General features: G+C 36.6%; 1 protein-coding gene across 2 annotated transcripts in view; it reads right to left on the bottom strand.

Annotated features, from left to right (window-relative positions):
• The window catches only part of LOC149065483 (protein KTI12 homolog), a 45339-nt gene extending 38391 nt beyond the window's left edge, over positions 1 to 6948 (bottom strand). Inside the window, exon 1 of one of the 2 annotated variants that reach the window (XM_089253601.1) lies at positions 6668 to 6948. In XM_089253601.1, the coding sequence (XP_089109727.1) occupies positions 6668 to 6818 (151 nt within the window). In that variant the 5' untranslated portion in view covers positions 6819 to 6948. Of the gene's footprint in view, positions 1 to 4392; positions 4528 to 6667 lie in introns of those variants that run through there. The other variant, XM_089253602.1, reaches the window with a different exon arrangement.
• Positions 6949 to 12442: the final 5494 nt, after the last annotated feature.

Raw genomic sequence — 12442 nt, 5'->3', positions numbered from 1 at the left:
TTTCAAATTTGCTCAGCTGATCGTAACTTCCAATTGTTCTTTCTACATCTCCTTTTTAATGGCAACAAAAGACCACTCAATCTATATGGTTCACACACACATACGTTGCACTCAGGGGCGGCTCGAGACAAAATCTCTACCCTAGCGGGACCTATTTTTGGGCCCCCCCCCCGACCTCTCCAATTAAAAAAAAACTTCTGTTTCAATTGCTTCGTTTTGATGCGTTCAAAGGAACAGCGATATTTTATGTCATAATATGTCCAATTTTTTAGGTGCAGTGCCCATCGATTCTTTTCTTTTCAAAAAATAACCGTAATTATTATATACATACACACTCAAACCTCCAATTTTTTTTGTACTCTGTCATTTTTCATGTAAATTTTATGGTTATTTTTTCCAATTCCTATCTTAAAGCTATTTTTCTAGTAATGTATATTTAACACATTTCGGCACCCCTTCTCATTTGATGCCTGGTGTGGTTGCACCGGTCGCACCGCCCTAAGACCGCCCCTGTTTGTCCTTTAAGGACAGCTGGTGTCTTTATTGAATTATAAGACCTGCCCCTAGCATGATGGTGTCACTACTGTTGCTGCTTCTTTGTGAAGGGAAAAAGAAACCTGTGAGAAATACACCACTACATTTAGATGTGTGATGCAATCCTTATTCATGAATTTGCTGAAGATAGAGCATCAGAATGTAGTCAAAGGTTAGAAAATGTGGCAAGAATGAGAAATTTTGGCTTCTGTATGTAGCTTTAAATAACTAAGATATTTCATATGAAAAAAAAATATATATTCTGGCCACTTTTATGGGACTTTTTGAAAAAAACCACTTATAAAATCTTATGTCATTTAAAGATATACCATCAGAATGTACCCAAAGGATATAAAATGTGGTAAAAATGAAACATTTTGGCTAATAATGAACCAATATGATATTTTTCAAGGAAAAAAATGATATTTAGGCAACTTTTATTTGATTTTTTGAAAAAACCAAACTGGTTTTTTTAAAAAAACCACTTGGTTAAAACCAAGGTTTAAACCAAACAACCCTGGAATTTTCACCCAGTTTTCACACAGAAAATGTCAAGAATTCCTTTGAAACCTTATATCTGAAAATTTACCTTTCTACAATGCTTAATTACAACTAGCAAGGCCGGAACTAGAGGGGGGGGGGCAATGATTGATTTTGCTTGGAAGTCAGTCATGAGTGCAATGATTTGGAACTGCTTCTGTCATTTAGGTTTTTGATCCTCTCAGATTATGTGTGGAGAAAGCATAAATAGTGCTAAGAGTTATTCTATAGAGGATGAATTTCTAGACATTTACTCTCATCTTGTAAGTTCAGGACTTTTAGAAGATGATATTCTAAAATCAATCAACCAAAGAGCAAGTGCTTCATGTTTCGAAAAAATAGAACCAGAAATTGTTTGAATATATATAATTATATGCACAAAAATGATTAGATAAAAACTTAGTAAGATTTAAAACTGGAGTGAAACCCCACTAATTTGATATCTACTTAAGTCACAATGTTTGTCTATACTTTTAGGGTGTAGAGTAGCCAGCTGCCACTATAGTAGTCATTCTAGAGAATATTGTCCTTGATGAGAAAATATTCTCAAGTAATTTATAGAGAATATTTAGGCTATTATAATATATACAGTGAAACTTCTATCGGTGATTATCTCTATTCAACGACCTACTTCCCCTTTTCTCAGAATGGACAATAAATAGACTTCATAGACATAATACAAAAATCACCCATATTCTGTGGCTCCCTCTGTATGCGGTCAGCGCCCACTTTCTTATAGATAAGAACTTGAAAAAATAAGTTTTTGTGTTTTTTTTCCTAATGAATTCAGAGCAGGTAATTCTTTTTGTATAGCCTTATAGTCTTTATACATTAGCATAAATACCTTTTCGGATCAATCAGATTTTCTGTTTATGTGTGACACTATCAGGTTGGAAACATTTGTAAATAGGATGGCAAAGGCTAATGCTATATGGTTGCTGCTAGCTAATAACACAATTTAAAAGTTTGCTCCCGGGGTGACAGGGTAAACCAGACAAAGAACCTATGATCTTTACTAAATAGGTAAAGGATGTGGAAGTTTTGGCTTTGAGGATACTTTCTTTACTTTTTAGCATGCAGAGATTCAGTAGAATAACAGTGAGAGAGAGTAAAAGAAATGTGATAAAAGAACATGCACAGCACTTGCTATAAAGAAAGAACAGATCCCTGATAATACTGATAAGGAATTGATCGGATGATTTAGTATTACAAGTTCTGCATAAAATTGTGAAACTTTGATATACATAACGATACTGGACCAAGAAAAAATATATTTGTAGAGGTATTATCATTATATTGTGAAAGGCAACATTATCATCACGTGCCATCAAATTTATGCAGCTGTTGGCAACTTTCAAAATCGACGTTTTTACTATCACAAAAAAATGCCTTCAAATATTTATTCGCTGCAAAATATTTCGATTGATTATCTGATAAAAGAAATTCAAATAGATGTATAACCCCGTAAAGGGGTTTATCCCAATACACATTGGTGTATCACACAAAAAATGTAGCGATACAGAACACTTTCTGTGATGTCCAATGCTGATATTAGGTGTCCCAGAACAACCGAAACATGAGAGATGAATTATACTGAAGAATATTTTGAGCGAAAAATAAATATAAATAATAAACACTGTAGTGGTTTCAAAATCCTCCTAAAAAATATTGTTATAGAGGGGTTTATCATAGTAAAGGATATCATTGTACCAAGAGAAGGGGTTTATCATATATATAGTAAAGGATATCATTGTACCAAGAGAAGGGGTTTATCATATATATAGTAAAGGATATCATTGTACCAAGAGAAGGGGTTTATCATATATATAGTAAAGGATATCATTGTATCAATTTACATACTTACATTACTTTAACATTACAGACTATAGTTAGTCCAAACAAGATTTGAAAAAATACTGTTGTATAGGGATTAGTAAGATTATTTTGTGATATTGAAAACTGTTATTTTGACACCCCCCTGAAATGTTTTTTTTTTCCATCATGCAACCTCTATTCGGCGGTTACCTCTGCAGATGGCTACTTTTTGCGGAACACAGAGTGCCAACTTAGAGGAGTTTCACTGTATTAAAATATTCTTGAGAATACTCTCTGGAACAACTACTATTATAAGTAATTTGAAAATATTCTCACTGAGAATAGTATATATTACTATAAATATTCTCATTGAGAATATTTATAGTAATATATTCTCATTGAGAATATTTATAGTAATATATTCTCATTGAGAATATTCTCAAGTTATTATAATAGTAGTCCTTCCAGAGAATATTCTTGAGTATTTTCCTAAAGATTATTACTGAGAATTTTAAATCTCTGTTCAAAAGTGCTTATTGCAATGCATCCTCACAAACTTTTTCAAACATTTCTCGTGTTCTAGTTGCAATTTTTAAGTTCATTATTTTAACAAATTCTTAATTTGAAAAATAACTAGCTACATTTATAGTTAGTTCTTCAAGTTAAAAATTATAATATTATCATATGAGCCCCATCCTTGAGTGGGACATCTTTTAACCTGTAGAGCCTCAATATATATTCTTATATGTATATGTATTATTATTATTATACTTTGCACATTGGCTCTCTTTCTTAACAAGCACGCTCTGGTCACGTGAAAGAATCTCAGTACATTCTGTACTGAAACACGAGATGATCACGTGACCGGATGCCCCTTCGGAGGGTCCGAAGGACCATGTGTGTAAGAACATCAGTTTAGCTCCAGCTCTCACACGAGATGCATTAACGTCGTCTTTCTCTCTCTTAATATATGTACCATGTAAATAATATCTTCTATATAGCATCATAATTAAAGATAATGTATCTACAACTACGTCTCCTTCATATGGAGTCAGATGCAATTGCGCTACCGTCACCACCTAGCATTTAGCATTTCAGCAAACCTTTTCAGACCTGGTATGCACAAACGTATGGATTGCTTCTTACTTTAAATATTGGTTTTTTTTACAGGTAGGTCAGTCCTGCCTTCAGCGATAAAACATCCATAATCCTAGAAGTCAGGACTGACCTCACTAAAGGTAAAAAATATCTACAGCAACAAAAAAAACCATTTTTTCCCCATTTGTGCTATCTGGGTCTGAAGGGGAGATATTCAATTTATTATTAAATTTATAGTGTCAATACATATATATATGCAGTATAAGGTTAATTCCAGCTTCACCCTTGTGGGGTTGGGGGCATTCAGGAAATCTACAGTCAAATCTCTCTTTCTCAAAATTCTATAGCTTTAAATTCTTGCATTTACCATAGTATAAGTACTTATATCAATATATATATACTTACATCAATAGTATTGTAATCTCTCTGACTTGACGTATTTAAAAAAAACTCTCGATCTCGAAGACCAAGCCACAATGATTGTAAAAAGCATGAATCATTTTGTAGTAGCATAAATCTGGCTTTTTTCAGACGTGAAAAAAAATGGTATTAGTGATAGTATTACAACCCAATGTGATGATGGATCTTTTCAATCATAGGCAGATACTATGTTTGATGGGAGAGGGGACATACATGACATACTTATCCTGGAGCAGGGCCTCTAGGCTAGGATCTTTGGCGGGCCTCCAAGCCAGACTTTTTGCGGACCATTCAATAGTAAATTTATATCACTAAAAAATCAAAAAATGACAGTCATTGTCCCTGGCTCTGTCAGTCCCACCCTTGTTTGGACAATTCACTAAAAAATAGTGTAGTGGCACAAGCGAGAGGGACTATAACCCCCCCCCCCCCATTCATGGGCGGACATGGGGAGGGGTTGCTTCGCCAGCATCAATGATGCAGCCAGTATATATATATATCACATTTTCCCAAACTTTTTATTCCATCGTCCCCCTTTTCAAATTTTTTTCTCTCATCATCCCCTAACTCAAGCAAACCCATAGGATCCCATGTTATCCCAATTCAATTAGCCGAGTATACCAGTAGGTCCTATCATCCCCCGCTGAACCTTTTCATCACCCGCTTTAGGAAACACTGATAATAGATGATAGGCTTTATAATAGAATTGCCATCATCATCATGCCCCCCAGCCTTTCATGTCTATCTTGGCCTATGCTCCCAATCAAAGAGCTCGTATCTGCTTATGCTCATAGTATATGTGTACAAAACTGATATGGACAGTGGGGATAACATTAAACAAAATGAATGGGTTGGGTGACAGACAGGAACTAAGGATTGCGATTCCACCTGGATCAGATCTGGTGGTTCACTCGAATTCCAATGATTTTCCAGAATAATGCTGAATGAAATTTCAAAATATTAGGGACATAAAAATTACTAAAAACACTTGAATCTCAAAATTTTATTATGTAATTTAGTGGAAATGGACAGTTCACTACAAACTTGCAGTACCTTGACTGATACCAAAATTATTTTTGAATGCATGGCTAACTTGGACAGGGCTGTAACTAGATACTTTGTCAGCTGTGGTAAGCACACATTTTGGCGTCGCATGTAATGAAAAAGGAGCAGTTAAAAGTTAAATTCAACGCCCACCCCTCCTATGAACCAGCCCTGGACTAGGGTGACAAAAACACAGCAGAATATGATCCAGATAAATTAGAAAAAAGTGATAGCAAAAAATACTGAACAAGCCATAAGAACACTATCATTTTCTGGAGCGAACTGAGAAGATAGGGCATGAATTAGTTGTAGCTCTTACTAGCATAGCTAACTACGGCTCAAGAAGCAAAAATATGTGTCTAAGTTTACAGATAATTTTAAATAAGGTACATAAATAAAAATTGAACTGAGCAAGAAAAATATTTTAAACATATTTTAGTGTATTAGTGTTATACTGTATTTGATAAGGCTGTAGCAGAGGGATGACAACTTGGTGGTCTGGTCGAGAAAATGACCGGAAAAAAAAGAAAAAGACGGCCAAATCTATTGTTCTATCCCCCTCTGAACAAAATTTCTGGCTACGGCCTTGGTATTTGAACATTGTGTAACTTAACAAAAAATTTAAATAGTGTGTAGTAAAATTTAATATTTTAATTAAATTTTACTATTCATCCATCAAAATTTTTCTATTTTCGGTGCGTTTTTCCTTTCTTACACAAAAACTTCAAAATTTATTCCGGTCCTGTCAGCTTCGAGACAGAGGTTTGATAGTAGATGCCCCCAAAGCAGAATGTGCGACGTACGTCGCAGAACAACCAGTGCTGTTGCAGAACAATCTGGAAGAATTTTAAGAATAGTGTAGAAAAACGCTATTATGTATATGCAAATTTTTACTGCAGAACATTTTCTGTCAGCTGAGGGCTCGTTGCAGAACATTCTGCTTTGGGGGTAGATGCTTGGTCAGCAGGGGCAAGCACACATTTTGGCGCCATATTGTAGTGTTGTATAGGAGAAGTTAAAGGGTGAAATTTGCACCCCTATGTTCCAGCGCCCGCGGTTCTTGGGGCATGCATGACCCCTACAAGGGTAGGACTGACAGGGCTCAAGCCCGGAAGAAACCTTTTTATTTTTTTACTATAAATTCACTATAGAAAAGCCCGTTAAAGATCTCAGACTAGGGGCCTGGATCTAAGATGTGGGGGCCATGCATACATACCCTTGAACAATTCGTATCGGTTGAAACGAAATTTAGCATCTTCATCTTGTATCAATTTTGTCTTAAATTTCTTTTCAAAATGGTTATGAATTTCTTTTGCTCTGGTAGATTTTCCACTACAAGGTAAACCACACATAATTATTAGAGGCATGATCTTCAAGGAAGTCGGGGTTGAGAATCCACAAAGTAAAAAAAACGAAACAAACAAACGTTGACACTACTTAAATGTTGGACCTTAGGCACGAAATAAAAGCACGTGTTCGTGCTTGTTATACAATACAATACAATAATAATTATACAGGGCTTTTGACTACTATCACCATCTCCTGATCATTAAAAAAAATTGACAGAAAAGGAGATGCCAAGATCATGACAAAAGCAAAAACAACATCTAGGAAATTAGAATAAGAAATAAAAAACTATCAAATTATACATTAACCGCAATAGTGTATTTAAGCTAAGCGGGCTGTAGCCCAGGGCGGTAAATTTTTGAGTATAGAAAGAGAGGAGAGAAGAAACTTTTTTTTAAATTCACGTTTCATAAAACGTGCGAAGTGCCATGTGTCATTTCTATAGTAAATAACATAATTAGTATACCATACTGCCTTATTTTTATTTGTTTTTTAAACACAGAATGCTATTGAAGCAAAAATATTAAATTTTATATCAATTAATATAAATATTTTTTTTTTTAAATTTAATATTAAATATATTAAAAATTTAAATATTAAAAAAAAGTTTCCTTCACAAATAGTATTGTTACGAGTAGAGTTGGGAGGGTGAGTAAGCGTCCGGCGAAGTAAAGCACTCATTTTAGATTTAATCTAAAATGAGTGTACCTTCAGTAATACTGAAGGTGTTGGAAAAAAATACAAATAAAAATACAACGCCACAACAGGCAAATTGCCCAACGAGGTGGCTGACTTACGGCCGTATTCACCAACACAGTTTCAACTGCGATCGCAGGTTAAACGATCAGCGATCGACACGGATTGGTTAAAATCCTTAATTTAACCAATCCGTATCGATCTTCAATCCTTCCACCTGCGATTGCAGTTGAAACTGTGTTGGTGAATACGGCCGTTAAGAACATCATGGATCCCCGAGAGATTTTTTGGAGGCCCTACCTACTACTGCTACACCCCGCCCACCCCCAACGAATCGGTACATGCGGGAATGTGCGTGTACGTGTAGTGAAACCTGACGTGAAGTTTTTTTGTTTCTTTGTAATGCTTGTTATGTGTAGTGCTGCCATCTGCCACCAGTTTTTCTAACTATGAGTGAAGTGTTATGATTGAATGATTTATCGTTGTAGGACTGTTGCTCTCTGTGGCGAGACTTTTTAACGGGGAGATCGGCTCGCATTTGCGCCTTGAAGTTGGGAACCACAGAAAACCAACTTCAGCCGACCACGAATTTAAAGTATTTATCTGGAGGTGGGTGGGTTTGAACCCATGTACCCTGAACTCTTCCGATCTCGAACTCCATATCTCACCAACCCACCACTACAGTCCACCCACCACTAAAGACAGAGTTTAGCCGACATTCTTTAAAAAAAGGGGGGGGGGGTGTGGTATCTTCTTTGGAGGGCTATCTTTTGGAGCTAGCATCTTCAACCTGTTGCTCCCGAGTACCACGGTGCTCCATGAAGCATCCAGAGGGTTCGATGCTCATGTCAGATTTTGTCCTCACGTGTACTTGATCAGAGTCCTCATTGAACGCCTTGAAAAAGTTCATTCAAGGGTTAAGATCATCCTGATTACAGACATACGCATGCCAAACTTGCCGTATAAACAGGGTCGCAACTATAAGATGCTGTGTCACCCGGGGTGAATGCGCATTTTGGCGCCCCCTTGTAATGTTGAAGGAGAGGTTTGAGAATAAAATTTGCGCCCCCCTCTGGTCCAGCTCCCGGGGCACGAGACCCGCCTGCTCCTCCCTAGTTGCGGCCCTGCGTATAAAGGCCACTTCTCACTATGACTGGGTCCCGACACAGGGTCAGATATAAGGTAAAAGATAATAAAAAGTCTTCAGAGTTCTTGGTCTTCAAATAGCATTGCTAACAGAAATTATAATAACATATAAAGGTATTCTCTTTCGAAAGTTTAATTTTTAACGAACGATATTTTTTGCATTAAAAAATAAATTTTTGATCGGGGGGCGGGGGTGACAAGAGCACGCGTACGTCTCTGATCCCACCAATATGGGCTGTATTTGTTTTTGCCACCCCTTCCATATTTCAGGCTAACTTTTTAACCCCTTCCCTCCCCTCTTCCCATGCCATTTACTAGTAAATCATAACCAAACAACAACAAAAAAGTGGTACTGTGTATAGTTGCGCCTAAATTTTACTTTTCTGTCCTGTCATTTTTGTGCACATTTCTGTATTCGTACCTATTCCGATCCATAACGATTGACATATAACGGGGGGGGGGGGTGCTCAATCTCCGGGGGGAGGGGGTACTCAACCTCCGGCCCGATCATACATCGATGAAAAACACTGATAAATTTAATTCGAATGTATGCACCAAACATTCGAATGTATTACATAATATCAACAATGCCCAATATTATGTAATAATGTATTACCCATAATATCTATACATATTTGTGGTGACTTCCAAGTCTATTCCGCCTATGCACTGGATCCATGGCCGGAGGTACTCAGAGGTATCTTATTTTTTGTGAACCACTGTCACTGAGTACCTTTTCTTTCTGATACATTTTAGAGGTGTAATATAGCAATTCTTTTACTTTTACGGTGAATCGAACTAACGCCGGGATCACACTAAAATAGTTTGATGAAAGATCTTTTACCAAACTTGAAAAAAATAACCGATAAACCTATTGGTTACAATCGCTGGAGTGTAACCGATACGCTGATTGGTTGCATTTTTCAAGTTTTATATAAGAACTTTTTCAAAACTTTTATGGAGTAATGTCGGCTTAAGGCGTCTTTATACCTATATTGTATAAGGGCTCTAGATCAGGCCAAAAAGGGCGACTCTGGGATATGTAGCCCATGGGACCATGGAGGAAAGAATAACAGGAGGTTACGTGACCAGCGCGTTCGTCGTTGAGAAAGCATGGGGAAACAGGGTTGCCAGATGAAGCCAGTGATCACTCTATTAAAGGGACTAAGTAAGCCCAAACAAACCGTGGCTTCCCATGCTTTCCTATGAGAAAAACATCCCCGTTTTTAAAAAACATTTAAAAATTTTATTTTCACTTCAGGAACTCGATTTTTTTTTCCCTAAAATTCTGTGGGTATATTTATACAATTGAACGAGAGCTTTGACAATTTTAATTGTTATTTGTTTCGAATATTAATTTCAACAACAGAACCTTTTGCAAAAATAACCAAAATCGACACATATCTTGTGCCAAAAAATTTCTTCTCTCAGCATTTTAATTTAAAAAAATTATGCCAGAGCATGTAACCCCTCAGTGTTGAGAGAGAGACAATGTTTAAAGACACTTGAACAAACGGTGTTTGAAACAATCTGACTTTTTTTTTTTTTTTTTGCGAAAAACATATATACAAAACATTAGCATACATAATGCATTTCAGCCTTTTATATTAAAATATTGTTATATTTCAGTCCAGGTAGAACAAAATCTCGAACACAGACACATAATTTTATATTTCAAATTCAATTCGAAACTGTTTTTGTCAAATGTTCGTACACATACCACTTTAAAAGCAAAGTAATAGGTACAAAATGAAGAGGGGAAAAACAGCCCAAGTAATTATTTTCCTAAATACTATAGGCCAGAGAGATAACTTACCGCGGCTCGTAAAAAAGTTTTTTATATTTGATATTTTTTTCTCAATACTACATCTACATAGCGGAAGGTTCGGATGGGCGGAATATATTTCAGTAATACGTATTCAAGAATATGAGAGTGGAACGGAAGAAGGATGGCGAAATTTGTACAGCCTGCAGGTAGCAAAACCATAAATACACAGTGGCGAAGGACGCTCGTGAACTTCCAGTACTTTGAGGCACGGGGGCGACAAAATGCTATTTGCCCCGGGCGGCTGAATCATGTTTGCCCCGGGTGACAAAAATCCTAGCTACGGCCCTGTCAGAAGGTGCTCGAGCACCCCAGAATTGATTCAGAAATAAAAATTCCTCATGTAAAGCTTAAGACGAGCGCCCACGGGCCTGAAACACTTTCGAAATGTCCCAGATCTATCATAAGGATGAACGAAACAGAAAGGCAAAATAAATAGTTAAAAGAAATATTATGAAAATTGCATTTTATTGGAACTTCATATTATTTAATTAATCATATTCCCATAGACATTAATGGGATACATCGAATTTTTAAAATAAATCGAAGGCCCTGAACTAAAAACTCATGACGAGTTGAGAGTGAAAAATGATCTTCCCCTTTCAAAAATAAATTAAAAATGTATAACAACCCCTTTTTTTTGAATTTTATAAGGATGAGATTTTATCTTTCCCCATTATCGGATCATGTAGATTACCTGAAGACGCATTAAACAGTATGGTGCTTAAATTTATTTACTTATTAATATTTTACAAGAATTCGATCTGGCAAAACACATGTTAAGTATAGGGAAAAGAGCGGTTTGTTTGATCTTACTTGTCAGCCCATAGGGTTGCCACAACGGCTTCAATTTTCGTGCCTGATGTCACCTCCTTGTATTCTTTCCTCCATGCCATGGAACGCACGGAGCGCCGGATCACGGTTGAAAGAGAAAAACAATACAAAACTAGTTTTGTAAAAAAAAAAGTTTTATGCATAATTTTCAAACTATATATATGAGCGTACAGAACTGAATGATTCGCAGAGAAAGCCGTGATTTTTGATGCATTTCATCAGGCTGGAAACACAGCAGCGAGTTTTCGGGATTACTTTGTTGGTGCGACTTACAAGATATAACCACGAGGGGTACCAAAACTGTCTCGCACGAGTAATAATAATTAACGATAAGATAATATAATACTCCTGAATTCATCATCGCTCATTCATTGCATCGCCCTGAAACCATACAGTTGATTCGCTATTCACTAAGATTTGTACATTTTCAAGTTCTCGTTCTTATTCTGTAGAACTTGGCTTACTCTTAATGGGCGGATCTTACACGGACACAGCCCGAGGCAATCAAGCTCTCTCAACACAGCCCTCATGACAATTAGATCTGTTAACAATTGGCGACAGTTAGTATGAAAATTAGTAGGCAGGTAATTAAAGCTAGGTACGGAAGGGGGAGAGGGTCCTCAGAAAAATTAGTTTGCCCATGATACAGTTGAGAAAGCCCAAGCTTACTTTATGAAAATTGCACGAAATCTCAGCATTGACGTGATTCAGTTTGCAATATTTTATTAGTTTTTCTGCCATCCTTTTATATAATGAAAGCGTTCAACACAATCAATCGAAACTTCTAGGGTTTTTTGCCCAATGTTAGATGCTAGAAAAAATTGTATAAAAATACATAAAAAAAAAATTCGATACCTTTTCCCTGATGCCCTAAGTACGTGCTTATTTTGCTTAATGGTTAATCCGGCCCTGTTTATGAGTTACTAGCTTACTCGTCGCGCGTTGCTGCGATCTCAGAAGAAAGGAAATGAAGGGGAAAAAAAACTAAAAAAAAGAAACAGCCAGAGAAACCTTCGCGGGAGTGTACTCAACAACTTCCCAAAGTTTGGCAATCGGATGAATGGTGCAGTAATGCATAAAGGACAGACATACATAGGGTGACCATACGTCCCGTATTTCCCGGGACAGTCCCGGTATTTTCTG

This window comes from Pholcus phalangioides, unplaced genomic scaffold (genome assembly GCF_987345545.1).
Source record: "Pholcus phalangioides strain wild (caught in Gottingen) unplaced genomic scaffold, Ppha-v1.0 ptg000039l_1, whole genome shotgun sequence".
Lineage (NCBI taxonomy): Eukaryota > Metazoa > Arthropoda > Arachnida > Araneae > Pholcidae > Pholcus > Pholcus phalangioides.
This window is presented reverse-complemented; position numbering and strand designations above follow the sequence as displayed.